Below are 20762 nucleotides of genomic sequence, written 5' to 3'. Positions count from 1 at the left end.
CTGCTCTGCTGGCGTCCATGTGCGCTGTTGCCCTCCTCTACCCGCCTTCCTCCCACTGAAGAATGCCGCCGCGGACCTGCAGTATGCCCCTGAGAAAAAGTCTCCAGCAGTTGGAAGTGAGCCCGGTCCCCGGAGCTCAGGGAGCTGATGCTGTGTGTGGTCTCCCGAATGCAGATCACATGACTGGTGCTGAGCAGTCATGTGTCCAGGAAGTGTCAGCTCTACAGGGAGGGTGAGTCCTGCTGTCTATATACAGTACAGTAGGGGCACAGTGTATGTGTGTATGGAGGCACAGTATATGTGTGTATGAGGGCACAGTGTGTATGGTGGCACTGTGTGTGTGTATGGGGGCACAGTGTATGTGTGTGTTTATATGTATAAAATTGTTCTACTGTGTGGTGTACTTTAAATTGGGGGTACTATTGTATGGATACGCCCCTTCTTTGTGAGACCCCACCCCTTTGTGGCACGCATCTTCGGTGCGCACTGTCCCTTAAGTATGGGAGAGAGGGCGCAAATTTGTAGTTTGCAGGGAGGCGTTGGACACCCTAGCACTGGCCCTGGTGCTACTTTTACTGTATCATCGCACCTTAACACCAGGATGCAAACTCCGGTATCAGTGCAGTTATATCCAACCCAATCCATTATTAGACACCCGTTTCCGAGAGCTTGGTGATCATACAATGCTTGCTCAGGCACACATGCCTGCCTTGCTCCGCAGAATAACAGAGATACAGGGGCGGCTGAGCAGCAGTGTTCCGGATCGGGACTGGCTGCGTACAGCATCAGCGGCGCTCATTATGAGAGGGAGAGACCGAAGCGCAGAGCTGGCACGCAGACCGAGCCCGGGAGCCAGGCAACTTTTAGCCGTTACAGTGACTAGACAGGAGCGGCAAGGCATTGGGGTGATTTTGTTTTGTCCCGCCGAAATCTGGTCGACACTCATTGGTCCATTTTGAATATTCATCTTCCTATCTGAAGGCGGATGTGTGCGGGACATTTGCTGTTCCAATACACGCGTTATGTATTTGGGAAATATATCAGGTACATTGAAAAAATAAAGTCAAAACATTAAGGCATGTATTATGTCTGTTGTGCTCATGAGAGTTCGGCTTCATAACTATTATGGTAGCAGTTAAAAGATCAATGAATCACACGGGGATAAGATAATAGATATGTGATACTCTATAGCTAGAAATTAGCTTCTGCCCCTAATCTGATCGATAAACAGTAACTTTTTAAAAATGTTATCTTTTACTTATCTAACCTTTAATGACTCCATTCCAGGTATTGTATTGGAGTGGTTAGACGAGGCATTCCCAACCGGGGTCCTCAAGGCACACCAACAGTGCAGGTTTTAGTGATATCCAGGCTTCAGCACAGATGGTTAAATCAAAGTAACTGAGGTGCTAATTAAGTCACCTGTGTCCAAGCCTGGAAAACACTGGGTTAGACTATTAACTACTATTTTTTAGATATTTCAGGCTGTCCTACTTTTTCCACATGTCCACACATAAAGTTTAGTAGTACATATATATAATATACATTTGCTGTTTATTTATATATGCCAGGGATCGTCATTACTGATAGAAAACAAAAGGGTATGTCAATCAATCTCTGTTATCCGTGCAATTCATGGTAACACTGCAGCTTGAATCTCTTCTGAGTGCAGATGTATCTATAGTATGTGATAGTTCAATAATATTGTTGCAGCACAGTGATAGTAACAGTTTATATATCAGTCGTTAAAGAATTGACGTTATGGTTATTATGTTGTGACTACTCAAACACACATCACCCTGTAGCTGAAAGGATTGATTGATTGATTTATAGAACGCATATCAGGATTTCCTTGAACGTCTCGTAGCATATTATTTACATTATAATATGTGTACGAATATGCTTCTAAAACATTAATATGAAATATAGCAATTAAAAAAAAATCTATATACGGAACTCTACAGTGATTTAAACATTGTGATTGGCAGTACGGTAGCCTAATTGCTGAGGTGAACGTGTATCAAACAGCTCAGTGCAATGAATAACCAGAAATACATTAGAAATCCTAAACTGTGCTGCTGCAACATTTGGGGCGTGCCTGTGAAAGAAAGGAAAGGCAATACATGACTCCTCCTGCCAAGGTTCTCACAGTCACCCATCAGGTCCGCCTTCCCCTTAATAAAGGGCAGCTAAGTGAGGCGTTACTTATTCTCACTGATCGCAATTGTCATGGGCAAAGTGATTCACTGAACTGAGTTGAGACACATGACTCAGTTCAGTGAAGTGTCTCGAGTCAGTGTCTCGGCACATGAGTCATGACTCATTTGTACTGGAATGTGTTGCAGAGACTGCACATGAATCAGTGAGTTGCCAGTGCTGGCAGATCAGTGCTGGACTCATGGAGGGAGTTATTCAGCTGCAGTGATTGTGCAGTGTATCTGGGGGAGGCAGCTGCTTATGCACTGATTGTTAATAATATATTAACATTGATTCAGTGTTATGTTGATATATTAATAACCACTTATTGCATACTAGTTACAGAATATGCACATTACTTCTGGCTGAGGAGAGAAAGCTTAACAGCCATGAAACACATCATTCAGTCTGTAACTAAACCAAATAAAAACATTTTTTTTTACTTTGCATACTTTGCTAATTGGTTATTTTAGGTGGGCTTTTTCTTAGGTGGCCTTGTATTTATTATATTATCCACTATCTAGCCTCCAGGGAGTTTGCCACCCACAAGCACACTGAGCAGGATCAGTGAGCACTGAGCTGAGAGCCCTGTACCACAGGGGCTCCACCTCCTGCAGGCTTATGCTGCATGAATCAGATCCATCCACTGAGTCACTGAGTCTACACAGTGTACAACTGTCTCAATGTGGGAATGTGTCCTGTTTTACAGGACACATTCCAGCTGCAGCAGCCAGAGCGCCTGTGTCCCCTGCGGGACAATGTCTCTGACAGCGCGGGGACAGCTTGTCTGTCCCCAGCGCCTGTCAGTGTGTGGCGGCGGCGGGTGTCCGGTGCAGGGATTACCCTTTTCCCTGCACCGGACCAGAGACTGCGGGGGCATTTGAATGTTGGCACCCTCCGGGAGCCAATCACGGCTCCCGGAGCGGCAGCCAATAGGAGAGAGACGCGGCGAGCCAATCGGCGCTCGCCGCGTCATAGGCCCCGCCCCCGGCGTCTGACGTCAGACGCCGGGCGGGACGGAGCGAAGGAGGCCGCGCTGAAGAGCGACGAGGACAGAAGACACGGGCGGGAGCCGAAGAGGTTGCGCGCGCAGAAGAGCGCGAAGAAGGAGGAAGACGCCGCCGCAGAAAGGAGACGACGACGGCCGCGGGGAGAAGAGCTCCGGTGGCCGCTGAAGAGGCCGGAAGACGTCGGGCCCCAGGAAGGAGATGTCCAGCAGCGGCTGGACGCGGAGCAGCGGAGGCGACGCCGCTGGCCAGGACGGGTCAGCGGCAGAAGACGGTGTCGGAGGCCCTCGGGTTAGGTAAGGCCTCAGTGAGGCTATCCTCCCCTCTTCCTCCCTCGACCACCATGGACGGGCATTAGGCCCGCGGGCACAAGTCAGGCACTAGGCCTGTGGCGCAGTTAGGAGATTGGGGGTCATTTGTCTGATTAGGTGGTTTGGGCATTAGGCCCAAGCCACCCAACCCCTGCGGCACCAGATAGGCAGGCACTAGGCCTGGGGGGCACATGTTGGGCACTAGGCCCATGAGAATAGTCAGGCCACCGGCCTGTGGGCACAGTTAGGCGGGCATTAGGCCCGAGGGGCAGTTCAGGCAATAGGCCTGTTGGGACATTAGAGGGCGCTAGGCCCTAGCGTATTTTGGCCAGTAAGTACAGATAAGGTGACCCTGGGCACAAGGCCCAGGTCACCCAACGGGCAGCAAGTTAGGCGGGCGCTAGGCCCGTGGGTCGCGCCCAGAGATGGGAGGAGGAAACCAGGGAAATGGAGCGGAAGGCCTTGCTTGAAGTTAATTCGCAGGTGCCCATTTCCTCGGAGCCGGAACCAACGGGTGAAGATTCCCCAGTGACGTCAGACGCCGGGCGGGACGGAGCGAAGGAGGCCACGGCGAGGACAGAAGACACGGGCGGGAGCCGAAGAGGTTGCGCGCGCAGAAGAGCGCGAAGAAGGAGGAAGACGCCGCCGCAGAAAGGAGACGACGACGGCCGCGGGGAGAAGAGCTCCGGTGGCTGCTGAAGAGGCCGGAAGACGTCGGGTCCCAGGAAGGAGATGTCCAGCGGCGGCTGGACGCGGAGCAGCGGAGGCGACGCCGCTGGCCAGGACGGGTCAGCGGCAGAAGACGGTGTCGGAGGCCCTCGGGTTAGGTAAGGCCTCAGTGAGGCTATCCTCCCCTCTTCCTCCCTCGACCACCAGGGACGGGCATTAGGCCCGCGGGCACAAGTCAGGCACTAGGCCTGTGGCGCAGTTAGGAGATTGGGGGTCATTTGTCTGATTAGGTGGTTTGGGCATTAGGCCCAAGCCACCCAACCCCTGCGGCACCAGATAGGCAGGCACTAGGCCTGGGGGGCACATGTTGGGCACTAGGCCCATGAGAATAGTCAGGCCACCGGCCTGTGGGCACAGTTAGGCGGGCATTAGGCCCGAGGGGCAGTTCAGGCAATAGGCCTGTTGGGACATTAGAGGGCGCTAGGCCCTAGCGTATTTTGGCCAGTAAGTACAGATAAGGTGACCCTGGGCACAAGGCCCAGGTCACCCAACGGGCAGCAAGTTAGGCGGGCGCTAGGCCCGTGGGTGAAGTCAGGCCTCCGGCCTGTGTGCAGTTAGGGGGCGCCAGGCCCAGCGAAGCAGTGTTTTCCCCGAGGTGAGTAAAGGTGGCACTGGGCGTTAGGCTCAGGCCACCCTGAGAGTACGGTAGGTGGGTGAGCTGTGCGGTCCCCACTACTGGGTGTTCTGAGTCGGGTAGAAAAGGGACAGCACCGTTTTATGTTGTAACTCCGATAGTGTGATATATGTTGTTACCGTGCAGGGCAAAGTGTATGTGTTGTGTAAGTTGTGCATAGTTGTGTTGCACCACACCCACAGAGCTAGTTTGAGGGCTCCGCCGTTGTAGATAGTATAGGGTGTGACACTAGGTCAGAGTTAGGCCCTGCACGGCTGTTTCTCTTTGCCTCCTTACAGGGACCTGTAAGTGGAGAAGATCGGAGTGCAAGACTTGTGACGGTGAGTAGCATCCGTGTACGTCTGTCCCTTGTTTGTCCCCGAGCGCCGGAGTTAGGATTGCTCATGGACGTGAGAATCCCTTTCATCACACTACGTGCGAAAGCGCGAGTGTGTGAAAGCTGGGTAGCTGAGGCTTTGTGCCGGTGATGACCATTCACCCAGCCGGTGAAGGTCGCAGCCACCCCTGGGGTATCCCCTGTTCCACCGGAAGCAGGGTCGATACCCCCTTTAATGTAGACCATTCTCTCCTCAGCTCGGTCGACGGTCAGCTCCAAGAGGTAATCGCCGTGTCCGGATCCGCCTGAAGAATTCCAGGTCCGTTGAAGGTTCCGGTACCTGAAGGTGAGAGAGAGCGGCGCCTGGTGAGTACCGAGTCTACACCTGCACAGCAGCAGGCACCACCACACGCACCCGCAGGCCCCCGCACCTCTCACACTTGGCGTAGTCGGCAGGATCAAAGAGACCGGATCACGGACACGATGTGGAACGCCACCAAGAAGACCTCCCTGCGGACGGCTCCGGAGAAGACTCACCCCCGGACGTGTGCGGACCAGAGCGACTGGGTGACGGTGTCTGGGGCAGACATCCTGAAGATGGTGCAGCGGTCGGTCCAGCATGAAAAAGAAGAGCGCCGGGAGAAGGGGCGCAAGAAGGCCGCTGTGACGCCCTGCAAGAAATGTCGGCAAACAGGGCACTTTGCCAGCGAGTGTACTTGGCGAGAGACGTCCCCAAAGAAGGTGGTCCAGGAAGCGGACCGAAGACGTCAGAAGGGCCAAGCGAAGGAGTCCTGGTGTTTGCTCTGCGGAAACTACGGGCATGAGCACAACAGTTGTCCCTGGGACGAAGAGTCGAGCGAAGACGAGGTTGATTCCCGGTGTGAAAAATGTGGAAATCCCCGACATCTGCTCCTGGAATGTCCATGGACTGAAGACAGGACGGACTACGAGGCCACGGTGAAGCAGATGACGGAGTCTCGTCAGCAGCTTTGGGACCGGGTGGCTGCAGAGCCTGTGTGTGCGCTCTGCGAGACGAGAGGACATGCGCTTCCCGATTGTCCGTGGAATGAAGACCGGATGATTGCGGATGGTCGCGCCCAGAGATGGGAGGAGGAAACCAGGGAAATGGAGCGGAAGGCCTTGCTTGAAGTTAATTCGCAGGTGCCCATTTCCTCGGAGCCGGAACCAACGGGTGAAGATTCCCCAGTGAAGGAGGCGGACCAGGAACCCGTCTTGGAGAAGGTGGCAGTGGCCCTCCCTTGTTGGAAGTGTCGGCGACCAGGACATGCGGCCAGTGAGTGCCCTTGGGAAGATGCCGAGGACCTACTCTGTCCCAAGAAAGTGACCCCAGTAAGGCAGAATCCTTTCCCGCATGAGGCGGAGGTGGACGACTGGGAGGTGAAGAGGCCCCGCTGCGAAGAAAAGTGTGAAGACCCAGTGACTGAGACGTCCGGAATCTCCCCGCGATGGAACCGTCCACGACCAGGACGTGCGGAACAGGAGTGTCCTGGGTACCAAGAAATGCCAGCGGAAGCAAAGGAGTACGCTGAGGAAGTAACGATGCCAGCGGAAGCGAAGGAGTACGCTGAGGAAGTAACGATGCCAGCGGAAGCGAAGGAGTACGCTGAGGAAGCAGAGGTGCCAGCGGAAGCGAAGAAGTACGCTGAGGAGGAAAGTAATACCCCAGTCCAGATATCGGAGGAGGACTCGGACTACGGTGAGCTGTCCGCCGACGAATCCCTCCCAGAACAGATGGAGGACGACTCTGGCGTCGGAAGCGCCGACGAGAGTGACTGGCAGGATCGGGTGGAGTCATGCTCCCAGTTGAATGCCCCCCGTAAAGAGGAGGAGATAGTCCTGGTGCAAGAATACCTGCCAGGAGTGCCGAAATGGACCGACGTACGGGGACAGGACTGTGATGCCGTGGGAGGACCCGTTCCAGAGGAAGACACAGGACCTTTGGAGATGCCCCACGAGGAAATTCTACATGTGGTGGCTGTTGCCCGGGAGGAAACGGATGCCCCGGAGGATTCCGCTGTTGGGTGGTGGTCGATACCACACCCGGAAGACAGGGACGAAGCCACAGACGATATCGGAGGCCAAGAGTGGGTGACTGTTGTCCCCGTGGAGGAAGATTCCCCTTGGTGGCCAGCGTCAAGCGACCGTGAGGAGATGCCACTCCCCCAGAGGATCCGCCGATGGAGGTCAGGCCGTAAGAGGAACCCGGAGCTGGAGGAGGAAGGATGTGGGGTCACAGCTGGTCCAGGCTGGGCCCCCGAATGCACCCTCGCCGTAAGGACCTTGGAATTCCCTGACCCGCGGACGATGGACGCCGTGGAGATCTTTGTAGGGACTACAAAGGAAAAAGGGGGGGGAAATGTGGGAATGTGTCCTGTTTTACAGGACACATTCCAGCTGCAGCAGCCAGAGCGCCTGTGTCCCCTGCGGGACAATGTCTCTGACAGCGCGGGGACAGCTTGTCTGTCCCCAGCGCCTGTCAGTGTGTGGCGGCGGCGGGTGTCCGGTGCAGGGATTACCCTTTTCCCTGCACCGGACCAGAGACTGCGGGGGCATTTGAATGTTGGCGCCCTCCGGGAGCCAATCGCGGCTCCCGGAGCGGCAGCCAATAGGAGAGAGACGCGGCGAGCCAATCGGCGCTCGCCGCGTCATAGGCCCCGCCCCCGGCGTCTGACGTCAGACGCCGGGCGGGACGGAGCGAAGGAGGCCGCGCCGAAGAGCGGCGAGGACAGAAGACACGGGCGGGAGCCGAAGAGGTTGCGCGCGCAGAAGAGCGCGAAGAAGGAGGAAGACGCCGCCGCAGAAAGGAGACGACGACGGCCGCGGGGAGAAGAGCTCCGGTGGCCGCTGAAGAGGCCGGAAGACGTCGGGCCCCAGGAAGGAGATGTCCAGCGGCGGCTGGACGCGGAGCAGCGGAGGCGACGCCGCTGGCCAGGACGGGTCAGCGGCAGAAGACGGTGTCGGAGGCCCTCGGGTTAGGTAAGGCCTCAGTGAGGCTATCCTCCCCTCTTCCTCCCTCGACCACCAGGGACGGGCATTAGGCCCGCGGGCACAAGTCAGGCACTAGGCCTGTGGCGCAGTTAGGAGATTGGGGGTCATTTGTCTGATTAGGTGGTTTGGGCATTAGGCCCAAGCCACCCAACCCCTGCGGCACCAGATAGGCAGGCACTAGGCCTGGGGGGCACATGTTGGGCACTAGGCCCATGAGAATAGTCAGGCCACCGGCCTGTGGGCACAGTTAGGCGGGCATTAGGCCCGAGGGGCAGTTCAGGCAATAGGCCTGTTGGGACATTAGAGGGCGCTAGGCCCTAGCGTATTTTGGCCAGTAAGTACAGATAAGGTGACCCTGGGCACAAGGCCCAGGTCACCCAACGGGCAGCAAGTTAGGCGGGCGCTAGGCCCGTGGGTGAAGTCAGGCCTCCGGCCTGTGTGCAGTTAGGGGGCGCCAGGCCCAGCGAAGCAGTGTTTTCCCCGAGGTGAGTAAAGGTGGCACTGGGCGTTAGGCTCAGGCCACCCTGAGAGTACGGTAGGTGGGTGAGCTGTGCGGTCCCCACTACTGGGTGTTCTGAGTCGGGTAGAAAAGGGACAGCACCGTTTTATGTTGTAACTCCGATAGTGTGATATATGTTGTTACCGTGCAGGGCAAAGTGTATGTGTTGTGTAAGTTGTGCATAGTTGTGTTGCACCACACCCACAGAGCTAGTTTGAGGGCTCCGCTGTTGTAGATAGTATAGGGTGTGACACTAGGTCAGAGTTAGGCCCTGCACGGCTGTTTCTCTTTGCCTCCTTACAGGGACCTGTAAGTGGAGAAGATCGGAGTGCAAGACTTGTGACGGTGAGTAGCATCCGTGTACGTCTGTCCCTTGTTTGTCCCCGAGCGCCGGAGTTAGGATTGCTCACGGACGTGAGAAACCCTTTCATCACACTACGTGCGAAAGCGCGAGTGTGTGAAAGCTGGGTAGCTGAGGCTTTGTGCCAGTGATGACCATTCACCCAGCCGGTGAAGGTCGCAGCCACCCCTGGGGTATCCCCTGTTCCACCGGAAGCAGGGTCGATACCCCCTTTAATGTAGACCATTCTCTCCTCAGCTCGGTCGACGGTCAGCTCCAAGAGGGAATCGCTGTGTCCGGATCCGACTGAAGAATTCCAGGTCCGTTGAAGGTTCCGGTACCTGAAGGTGAGAGAGAGCGGCGCCTGGTGAGTACCGAGTCTACACCTGCACGGCAGCAGGCACCACCACACGCACCCGCAGGCCCCCGCACCTCTCACATCAACTCACTGGCAGACTCAGGATGAATCATGATTTATGACATGGATCAGGCACAGCAGCACAGCACTCACTGACTGGTGAGTCGTGACTGCTCCCTCCCCCCTCCCACTGGGTGTCACCTGGTATAGCCTCTGGCCAATCACAGCTAAAGACACTCAGCAGAAGTTCACACTGACTGAAGGACACACTGAGTTTCCTCCCTCTGGCTGAGAGAGGCTGCTGCTGCAGCTGTCTCGACTCATTAAACAGTGAGTGACTCGAATCATTCACACTTCCTGATGATTCGAGTCACTGTGTTGAGACAGTGAGTCAGTAGCCATCTCTAGATCGCAATCCGTTTTAGAAGATGTCAGGCAGAGGCAAAGGCGGAAAGGGGCTCGGGAAAGGAGGCGCTAAGCGTCACAGGAAGGTGCTGCGGGACAACATCCAGGGCATCACAAAGCCTGCCATCCGCCGTCTAGCACGGAGAGTGAAGCGCATCTCTGGTCTCATCTATGAGGAGACCCGCGGGGTGCTGAAAGTGTTTCTGGAGAACGTGTTCCGGGACGCCGTCACTTACACCGAGCACGCCAAGAGGAAGACTGTCACCGCCATGGATGTGGTCTATGCTCACAAGCGCCAGGGACGCACTCTGTACGGATTCGGAGGCTAAAGACTGAGGCACATCTAATTCCTTCACTCACACACAAAGGCCCTTTTCAGGGCCGCCCATCACTTCTATAAGGGAGCTGCGCTAACATCATTGTATATTATGCCCTATATCGTTGTCCTGAGAACCATTTGATAGCGTACATTAATGTAAACCAATTTTTTTTTCCGTTCCCTCTGCTATTGGTTGCTGACTTTATTTGTGATGATGCAAGCAGAAAATTCAATGGCGGCACAATCATTTGCAGTCGCTTCTGAGAATCCATTGCTGAGTTGTACTGAGGGTACTGCAATGTCATGGACAATGCTGAAGTTAGCTTCTTATTCGGCCAGCTTCTTATTCACTTCTTATTCAAGCTCTAGCTTCTTATTCAGATCATTCAGTTTTGCAAGGGTTAACTAGTCTTGGGCCACAAATTTGACAACAAAAAACAGAGATAGATTATCTCTTTGTTGGCGCACCAACAAAGAGACAATCTTTCTCTGTTTTTTGTTGCTCTTCAATCTAATTGTCTATGGCAGCACCCCATATCAATGAATGATGGATGAAAAACTTCCTGTAATTACATAATTTGGGGAATCTTTCATTAAAAGTGCAAACATTACTGGTGCAGAAGACATCCCCATTCCGCATTTACCTTGTATTTAACGTTGAATCAGTTGGTTATCCAACTTTCCCGTGTTCTAGCAGAGTACAAAGCTTGTATTAAACACATCTTTATATTAAGAAAATCTAAGAATTAAATTTAAATAATTGATAACCCTAAACTGATTGACAATCCAAGAACAAAAAGAGTGCCAACAAAGAGACAATCTTTCTCTGTTTTTTTGTTGCGCCACAAATTTGACACCTGAAATCAACAGAGGGTGGTCACTTACATATCACCCACTTTTATTGTTATTGAATTAGGTTTGTTTTTATTATTATTTCACATAAACTATGATAGATATATATTGTCCTTAAATCCCTATGGTCCCATTTAAGAGCCTAAACTCTATTATTTTATCATAAATATAACTTTTCTCAATTCTTTTAAAGTGCAAGGTTTTTTTTTCAATAGCAAGCAAAATGGATATAAATGAGATACATATGCATAAATACAAATTCAGTGATTATAGTGGAACAATAAGGTTCTGTTTTTATTTTTTATTTTTTTTATTTCGTTTCCAGTGAGTAGTAGAAAAGCCCCTTTATATAATCCAAATCTACAGTAGCCTTGTGTTTTCTTCATGCAATGTCCCAGACATATAAGGTTTAGCTTGTGGTCCTGCAAATCATTAACTCCCTTAGACTGCATGATACTGACCTCGGAAAACATACGGGAGGCCCGCATTTGGGATGACTGTGGTCAGAAGACCATCAGCGGCATCCCGATGCTGAGAATCACGACAGGGGAGAGGTAAGTATAATAACCCTCACCTTCTCCTTAGTTCCTAAACATATCCCTCCTGTAGCCTAAACCTACCCCCCTTCTTTGTTCCTAACCCTAACACTCCCTCCCCACATCCTAACCCTCCCCTCCCACAGCCTATCTCTAACCCTGCCACTATTGCCTAACCACAACCTAACCTCCTGCAGTCGAACCCTAACACTCCCCATCTTACTTACATTCACGATTTTGACCACAGTTCCCCCAGTACTGCAACCATTTAAAAGAGAAACATTGTAGTGTGTGTGTGTGTGTGTGTGTGTGTGTGTGTGTGTGTGTTTTATTTGTAGGGGGGTGGTAGTGGAAGTAGGGTGGACAACAGGAGGAGACAGTAGGAATAAGGGGGACGTAGAAATAGGAGGGTATGAGTAAAGTGTGAGGGATGGGAGAAATGAGGTGAAAAATAAGGGTGATGAAGGGAAAAAGTTGGAACAGGGAGAAGAGTAGTGTAAGATAAGAAAAGGGAGGAGATAATCGGAGATGGGAAGAAAAGGCAGAAGGAGGAATAGATAAAGATTGGACAAATGAGTGGAATGTAAAAATAAAAGGCAGAATTAAAGTGACGAGACACAAAGGGTTATCAATGGGACATGGGAGGAACAAGGAGAAGAATCGGCGAATCAGGAGCAGATGAAAAGGTGTGGAAGAGGACAAAAAAAATGAACACAACTGCTAGCCAGCAGGCAAATGGCAGGCCAAGATCAAAGATAACGGTCACCCGAGGAGTGGAGCAATGGTGCAACAAAGTTATTTAGATGCATTGCTGTGCCACAAGCAATTGTACTTAAGCATGAGAAAGTTGCTCAACATGGAGCATTGCATTTCATGTATGCACACCATATGAAAGTAACTTCTGGACCATAAGGCTGAATTCATGGACCAGATCCCACTGGTCATCTGTCAACCGGATTAATGGAACCTCTTCTTAAAGTATGTGGGTTTCCTGAGATGACTCCTTTCAATTCCACATATCACTGTGATAAAACATTTGTGCTGTGTAATGTTCTTGGTTATCTTCAAGGTGTTTCTAGCTCACATTTCGGTATATGCCACCCAGTTGATGCAATTGTGTGGAACGATGGGTGGAAGATCCACAGTCATTGAAAAGAGATGAGATCCTGGATCTCGTCTTAAAGAAGCAATTTCTGATACAATTGGCTATGGAAATCGGAGAGTGGATGGCTGACCACAAATCATCCACCTATCCAACCAAACTATAGCAGCCACAATGTAAGGCAATCCAAGTGAGCTGGCAAATCAAAGCAGGTACTTCCACTTTTATCAATCCTGCCAACTGTAACGCTGTGGGCCTATTCTTGGGTGTAGGATCTATAATGACCTGGTGCCTTGTTGTCAGGATGACCCTTAATCTCTGCCAGAAGAGATGCCCTAGGTGAAGGGCATCATTTTTTTTAAGTAGTAGCATGAATAAGAGGAATATTCATGCTACCATCGATCAGGAATGATTTTTTTACGTTAAACATTTTTGATTGTTTCCAGACATTATCACATACAGTGTATACTTTTTTATGCGATGTATTTAACAGCAATAATTTACATTTTCGTGTGGTACATATACAAACGGGTATTTCAATGAGTTCCAATACAATTTGATAGATAGATAGATAGATAGATAGATAGATAGATAGATAGATAGATAGATAGATAGATAGATAATTGCTATGTCACATAAATTCAGTTGAATATATACTGGTTTTAAATCTGTTTATTCCTCAGAGTCTTACATTCGATTAATTACCATAAATACAACTTTTAACAGATGTTTTAAAGTTTATTTTTACAAGAACAATTGAAATGAATATACAATAGTTAAATGGGCATACAGGAAAAAAAAAACCCAGTAATAAAATAAAACAATAAGGGTATTGCTATGCAGGGCCTTTAGTACTTTATAGGATTTTAATTTCCTCTGAGTAGATGTAGAACCCCCTTTGAAACTAAATATATAGCCTTATATTCTCTTCATGTAGTTTAGCAGATTCACGAGGTTGAGGTTGCGGTCTAAGTTGATACTTTTGCTCAGATTGTATCCAGCAATGTTTCAATAGAGTAGTTACAATTGTATCATACTATAATACTGTTTCCCATTAGTATCATATCGTTTCTCACACACGCAGGAGTTCTGACTACATTAAAGTGAGCAGCTTTAGATTTAACATTCATGTTTTAATGATCAAATGATTATTTTATTTTATACGCCGCTGTTTTGATCTAAGCTGTGCTGCTTTTGCTGTTGTTGTTTGCTAGTTTACCTGCCATCCCATATTATCATTTCCCTGGTATTAGGGCTTGTAAGGATTATATTCTGTACACACAATATATATATATATATATATATATATATATATATATATATATATATATATATTTTTTATCCCCGGCTATTGCAGCTATTCAGCAGCACTGTGTGTGATTACGTTTGGTATATGTGTACTGGGGCCGGGGCTGCTATACCGTGAAAAGACCTCGAGGCCGGGCCGTTAGAAACTTCACATAAACAATAGAGGAAACAGAAATTCTTGGCGGGCTTTATGAAACTTACAGCTTCTTCACCGAAACCAACCAGGATGAAGGGCGTGTTTAACTCATCAAATCACAAAGCAGCTCTGTGCATAAATACAGTTGTTGCCGGCTGTTGGCTATTCAGTCTTTTTTCTACTTGGTAGAAGTCAGATCTGTGTGGAAATATGGCCAGGACCAAGCAGACCGCCCGCAAATCTACAGGAGGGAAAGCTCCCCGCAAGCAGCTGGCAACGAAAGCTGCCCGGAAGAGCGCCCCAGCTACCGGCGGCGTGAAGAAACCTCACCGCTATCGTCCTGGAACTGTTGCTCTTCGCGAGATCCGCCGGTATCAGAAATCCACTGAGCTGCTGATCCGCAAGCTGCCCTTCCAGCGTCTGGTGCGTGAGATCGCCCAGGACTTCAAGACTGACCTGCGCTTCCAGAGCTCCGCCGTCATGGCCCTACAAGAGGCCAGCGAGGCTTATCTGGTGGGGCTGTTCGAGGACACCAACCTGTGCGCCATCCACGCCAAGAGGGTGACCATCATGCCCAAAGACATCCAGCTGGCCCGCAGGATCCGAGGGGAGAGGGCATAGAAACTCGGCACTCCTATACACGCAACAACCCAAAGGCTCTTTTCAGAGCCACCAAGTCTTTCTAAACGAGCTGCAGCATAAGTCACCCCTCAGTGTCAGAGTAACAGGATGCGGATGAATCCTCCGCTCTCCACCCATAGCAGCTTCAAATGACAGGCCAAGTCTATGAAGTTTACATATATAATACGATAAGCAAGCCGCAAAGTGAATAATGGAATGTTGACTATCAAAAATAATTAAATATCTGGACGGGCTGGTTCACCCGACAGTACATTGTTACTAGTGTTCCGCCTAGATTCCCTTGTAAAATTGTTTTCTTCAGCTGGGATAAGAGGATATTGCTCTCAATTATCAAATATTTGTATGTAATGCAGCTGTTTTCATCCTAGCTTTGTTACGTCACACGGAGAGAGAATATGGTTTCTCTCCTTATATACTTTACACGGATCAGCTTCCCACTCCTATAAGCGGAAGGGGCCTCATTTGCAGCATGCAGTTATTGCAAAGGGAATATTCAGACTATCTTTAGATTTCACCACAACAGACCAGGGCTCCTAAAGGGTAAGGGAGCGTCTATACCTTTAGCGGTTGTATGGACGGGATGTGGAGATGAAAGCGCGGCTAGCCCGTCAGATATCGCTACAACACAAGCAATGACAGTACACACAGCTCTCCTGGGAAGACGTGGGTGGCTCTGAAAAGAGCCTTTGTGTTGTGTGTCGGGTACATCGTTTCGGTGGTGGAAGCTGCCAGCCTCACATTACTTGCTCTTGGCCGGTTTGTGGCTCTCGGTCTTCTTGGGCAGCAGCACGGCCTGGATGTTGGGCAGAACGCCTCCCTGGGCGATGGTCACCCCACCGAGCAGCTTGTTGAGCTCTTCGTCGTTGCGCACAGCCAGCTGCAGGTGGCGGGGGATGATGCGGGTCTTCTTGTTGTCGCGGGCGGCGTTTCCGGCGAGCTCCAGGATCTCAGCCGTCAGATACTCCAGCACCGCGGCCAGATAGACCGGGGCACCGGCTCCCACTCGCTCAGCATAGTTTCCTTTCCTCAGCAGACGGTGAACGCGACCGACTGGGAACTGGAGACCGGCCCGGGATGAGCGAGTCTTGGCCTTAGCCCGGGTCTTGCCGCCTTGTTTGCCTCTGCCGGACATGTTCAGTTCACAAAACAAATAATTCCTTCTAACAAACTGAGAGAAAATGTGAACCTGTAATACCGCCCTCCTCCTATATATACACTCAGAGTGGGTCTACCGCGTGCTCTGTGATTGGTTTGCTTACAAATGAACCAATGCAGCTCGAGTTTATCCACAGACCAATCCGCAATATGTAGTGTGTGTGTGGGGGGGGGTGTTAGCTACCACTCAGCGTCACGTGACACTTTTACCCTATACTTAGCTTATACTTACCCTACACTTTTACCAGAAGCGTTGAAGCCTCATTTGCATAAGATGCCTATAAATAGAGCAAACCCGGGCGGTGTACGGCACAGATTCTCCCTGCTGTGTGTAGAAGAAGTGAGTGGTGGAAATGCCTGAACCAGCAAAGTCCGCGCCGGCGCCCAAGAAGGGCTCAAAGAAGGCCGTAACCAAGACCCAGAAGAAAGATGGAAAGAAGCGTAGGAAGAGCAGGAAGGAGAGTTACGCCATCTACGTGTACAAGGTGCTGAAGCAGGTGCACCCTGACACCGGCATCTCCTCCAAGGCTATGGGCATCATGAACTCCTTTGTCAATGACATTTTTGAGCGCATTGCGGGGGAAGCTTCCCGCCTGGCTCACTACAACAAGCGCTCCACCATCACCTCCCGGGAGATCCAGACCGCCGTACGCCTGCTGCTGCCGGGAGAGTTGGCCAAGCACGCCGTGTCCGAGGGCACCAAGGCCGTCACCAAGTACACCAGCGCCAAGTAATCTCCCCTTCCTCTCCCACACGAACACAAAGGCTCTTTTAAGAGCCACCCATCTCCTCGCTAATCGGGCTGTAACTTATTATTTGCGCTGTGTCCTGTCTCCCTGAATTTGACTGAATCACAGTAATCTAGGCTGTGTTGTAGTTTCTTCATTCCTTATACATGTGCATCTTGTTAGTCGGATGCTGGGGAACTCCCCTCTAGTGTGCGAGCTAGTACAGGAGACCCCCCCCCCTGTTGATGATTACTGCGTGCAAAGCGGCATTCTCTCCGCTCTCATGTACTGTAAAACACGTTCCAGACGTAGATCAGATTTCTACAGAACTCGTCAAAGCTACAGATGCCAGGGCTTCTAAAAAGCCAGAGAGCAGCAGAAACACTGCCCGTGTAGTTGCTGTGTAACTAGCACATAATTTTCTGTCTGGCTCAAGTGATACAAACTGGATTGTTACATTGTTAATATCGCTACTACTGTATCATAATCTTGATAAGCAGGTGGTTAAAAGTCGGTCTTCAAGATGACCCGTGTTACTATGATATCGTTGCAAAAGTAACAACGGGATGCAAACTGCGGTGCCCCTGCTTGTACCTAGTCCATTATGACATCACACAGCAGGGTTCCCGTTTAGGCGCATACGTACCAGTTATGCTCGTTGCTGTAAAAACGGCTTCAATGGTTATTTGAGGAGTAGTAGTGATCCGGGTCGCAATGTGGCTGAGCGCTAAGGTACGGTTCAGCTGACCCAATTGACATACTATTATTATTTACACCTAATATACAATATTATGAGACGGCGAGAGAACATAGCTGATACGCTGGCGCTCGCTAATTAGAGATCGAAGCGAACCGAGCCTGGGTGCCAGGAATACTTGTAGCGAGGGACACATCAGAAGCGGCATGCCATTGGGGGAGTGTTCCCCTACCAGGATTTGAATTGTCCACTCCGGTTAACTTGTTTTGACCCGCCGAATTTAGCTCGTCTCTCATTGGGCCAGTCCGATGAATCGCGCTCCTAGCCCAAGGCGCTGGTGTGGGTCCGACTTAATAGTGATAAACACTATATATGTATTTGGAAAATATATTATTTATCATTTCAGGGAGAATGAAATGTCACTACTTTTCGTTAATTGACTATAGGTGTAAAACCTTCTTTTCCTATTTTACCCTAGAAATGTGGGATCAAATGGATACAATTTTTTTTTTTTACATTTATATATCTGTTCACGGAAATGAATAGAGATGACGAAGAGAAAGCTGCCACTGTCCTGCGGTGTGCTAAGTCAGAAAAGGCGGACTACCCAGGTCTCCTCCTCTCCGAGTTCTAAGTCCCCCATCAGGTCCGCCCTTCCTCTTAATAAAGGGCTGCTGTGAGGCGATCAACTCATTCTTACTGATTGCAACTCGCAAGCTGTTTGAAGATGTCAGGAAGAGGCAAAGGTGGTAAGGGACTCGGGAAAGGAGGCGCTAAGCGCCACAGGAAGGTGCTGCGGGACAACATCCAGGGCATCACGAAGCCAGCCATTCGCCGTCTCGCTCGCAGAGGTGGCGTGAAGCGCATTTCTGGCCTCATCTACGAGGAGACCCGTGGGGTGCTGAAGGTCTTTCTAGAGAATGTGATCCGGGACGCCGTCACTTACACCGAGCACGCCAAGAGGAAGACTGTGACCGCTATGGATGTGGTCTATGCTCTCAAGCGCCAGGGCCGCACTCTGTATGGTTTTGGAGGTTAAGATCTGGCTCCTCTTTGGCTGATCTCCTTTCCCGAAACACGCTAACAAAAGGCCCTTTTAAGGGCCACCTACAGTACTCCTGAAATGAGCTTTATGAACATGCTGCTTTTCGAGGGAAGCGTATTGTTAGTCAGATCCACAATACTAACGATAGAAATACACTTCTTTCCCATCTACAAAGTCTCGCTGGATATTCAAATATAAGACGCCAGAAGTTGCCATTTACAATGCATAGACCATATATATCTAGAATTCTAGTCAATCTGGAATGGAAAAAGGCAGCAGCATAATTGCCTCTGTCCATTTGGATGATGCCTCCTTGTGTCCGGGTGGAATCGGTTCGATATTGTTTTATGAAAAATTCTGAAGGATGTAGGTGTAATATACCGTGCATAGCGTGCGCAGGAGGTGCTGTAGCGGGGTACTCTTGAAAAGATGTTGAGTTAAAACGTAACTTGTATTATAACGATGACATGCTGACACAATACATGTCCTAAAATTCAAGCATAGGGTATTAAGGCACAGCTGTGAATGTTTCTCCAAGTGTAGTTTATATATAATTCTGTTACAACGACCTCTTGAACAATTAATAAGTAGGGAAGCTTACTAGCCAACTACTCTGATAGAAACTGCACAGAACTATTTGTCTCTACTGGAGGTTCTCTTTCTGGTAAAGCAGTCTCCCTGTTATTGTGTAGCTAGTGTTCTCAGAAAGTGCAAACAAACATTAAATTGATACTTGCTTTTCAGCAGCTACCCTGCAGACTGTTCACCACAGGGAATGGTGAGTGTTCGAGTACACAGGAAGGAAGCATGCCGCTATTGTGAGCGGCCTGAGGTAGGAAGCAGGACATCCAGGTATTATTTCCCGATCAGTCTTGCTACAGTAGCGCTAATAAATAACCCTGCGTTACCTATCAATAAGCAACCAAAAATCCCACGGAGACACTGCTGAACTGTAACGTAATGTAGTGACTCAATATCTGTACGCCGTGCGCCTACAGCTCTGCCGGGACAGGGTGGGTGGCTCTGAAAAGAGCCTTTGGGGGGATAACAAGGAAGCGAGGCTGCTACGGCGGCTCTTCCATCACTTCTTGGCCGCAGCTTTCTTGGGCTTAGCTACCTTCTTGGCCGGGCTTTTGGCGGCTTTGGGCTTCGCCGCCTTCTTGGCCGGACTCTTGGCTGCTTTGGGCTTCGCCGCCTTCTTGGCCGGACTCTTGGCCGCTTTCTTGGGCTTCGCGGCTTTAGGCTTCTTTGGGCTTTTGGCAGCAGCCGCTTTTGTGGGTTTCTTCACCTTCTTGGGGCTCTTGGCTGCACTCGGAGCTCTCTTGGGCTTCTTCGGGGACTTGGCCACTTTCTTTGCCGCTGGTTTCTTGGGCTTCAGGGCGGCCTTCTTGCTCTCCAGCTGATTCTTATTGAGCTTGAAGGAGCCGGAAGCTCCGGTGCCTTTCACTTGGGTGAGAGTTCCTTTGGTCACCAATCCTTTCACCCCCACTTTGATGCGACTGTTATTCTTCTCCACATCGTAGCCTCCGGCAGCCAGAGCCTTCTTCAGGGCGGCAAGAGAAACTCCACTGCGCTCCTTGGAGGCGGCCACGGCCTTTAAGATCAGCTCGGAAACGCTGGGCCCGGAAGACTTGCCGCTTTTCTTGGCTCCCCCTGCAGCTTTCTTCGGCTGCCTCTTCTTTTTGGCTGCGCCCTCTGACGGCGGGACAGCGGCGACGGCTGGTGCAGTTTCTGCCATGTGAGCTCAACGTCACTTTAACCAACAAATGGTAATACAGCACAAGCCGCTCTCTGACGTCTTTTATATACGGTGCCTGCTGTGCTGTAATTGGCTGCTGAGCCTGGTGCGTTCTGCGCTCTCATTGGCGGAATAAGCAGTCCTTGTAAACCCTTCCCTGTCTGAGTGTAAGGGGAAATCTGCCCTCACCTTGTGTTTCCCTAACGCAGAAAAAGAGTCTTTTATTGGGCATGAGAAAAGCAGCGTGCAGCCTCTCTGCACCACACCAGTACTCCAAGGTCTCCCCTAGGCCTATACGGCCATTGCTAGCCTAGGCGCTGCAAAGAGACCCAGGAACAGCCCCTGTCAGCTTACTTACACCAAGCTGGATCTGTCCAGCATGTAACACATCTGTACTTTTCTGCGAGGCTAAAACGTCTGATTGGGGCATTTTTCTGTCCCCCTGGCACTACATGTAACGAAGGTGATCTGGGGTTCAGTCTGTGCAGGGGATGCACCATTTTCAAAGACATAAAGGTGATGGCTGGGCTCCTGTACACCCGGGTGGCTAGCACAGGCAGGTTGCCTCACAACGTATTGGCAGTCTTGTTTAGGAACTCTAGTTACTGTGACAAAAGAGAGATACCCAGCATAGTCAGCCACAGGTTAACCCTGCTTGTGTGAGATTCTCCCCGTCGTGTAGAATGTTGGTGGGATTTTC

At 50.5% G+C, this 20762-nt stretch overlaps 4 protein-coding genes across 4 annotated transcripts; 2 read left to right on the top strand and 2 right to left on the bottom strand.

Annotated features, from left to right (window-relative positions):
* Positions 1-9827: 9827 nt before the first annotated feature.
* LOC134934492 (histone H4-like) lies at positions 9828-10133 on the top strand. Its single transcript, XM_063929926.1, has one exon. It carries the CDS (start codon positions 9828-9830, stop codon positions 10131-10133), a length of 306 nt encoding a protein of 101 aa, XP_063785996.1.
* Positions 10134-15438: 5305 nt separating this feature from the next.
* Positions 15439-15831, bottom strand: LOC134934491 (histone H2A type 1-like). Its single transcript, XM_063929925.1, has one exon. It carries the CDS (start codon positions 15829-15831, stop codon positions 15439-15441), a length of 393 nt encoding a protein of 130 aa, XP_063785995.1.
* A 2175-nt stretch (positions 15832-18006) lies between these two features.
* Positions 18007-18318, top strand: LOC134934490 (histone H4). The gene has a single exon (XM_063929924.1). The coding sequence runs from the start codon at positions 18007-18009 to the stop codon at positions 18316-18318; it is 312 nt and encodes a 103-aa protein (XP_063785994.1).
* Positions 18319-19405: 1087 nt separating this feature from the next.
* Positions 19406-20062, bottom strand: LOC134935020 (histone H1C-like). Its single transcript, XM_063930332.1, has one exon. The coding sequence runs from the start codon at positions 20060-20062 to the stop codon at positions 19406-19408; it is 657 nt and encodes a 218-aa protein (XP_063786402.1).
* Between the last annotated feature and the right edge of the window lie 700 nt (positions 20063-20762).

The sequence above is a fragment of the Pseudophryne corroboree genome, chromosome 6, assembly GCF_028390025.1.
Source record: "Pseudophryne corroboree isolate aPseCor3 chromosome 6, aPseCor3.hap2, whole genome shotgun sequence".
Classification (NCBI taxonomy): Eukaryota; Metazoa; Chordata; class Amphibia; order Anura; family Myobatrachidae; genus Pseudophryne; species Pseudophryne corroboree.
This window is presented reverse-complemented; position numbering and strand designations above follow the sequence as displayed.

Excerpts from the sequence above, each read along its gene's own strand:
- LOC134935020 (XM_063930332.1), bottom strand. The coding sequence starts at position 20,062 with ATGGCAGAAACTGCACCAGCCGTCGCCGCTGTCCCGCCGTCAGAGGGC.
- LOC134934490 (XM_063929924.1), top strand. The coding sequence starts at position 18,007 with ATGTCAGGAAGAGGCAAAGGTGGTAAGGGACTCGGGAAAGGAGGCGCT.
- LOC134934492 (XM_063929926.1), top strand. The coding sequence starts at position 9,828 with ATGTCAGGCAGAGGCAAAGGCGGAAAGGGGCTCGGGAAAGGAGGCGCT.
- LOC134934491 (XM_063929925.1), bottom strand. The coding sequence starts at position 15,831 with ATGTCCGGCAGAGGCAAACAAGGCGGCAAGACCCGGGCTAAGGCCAAG.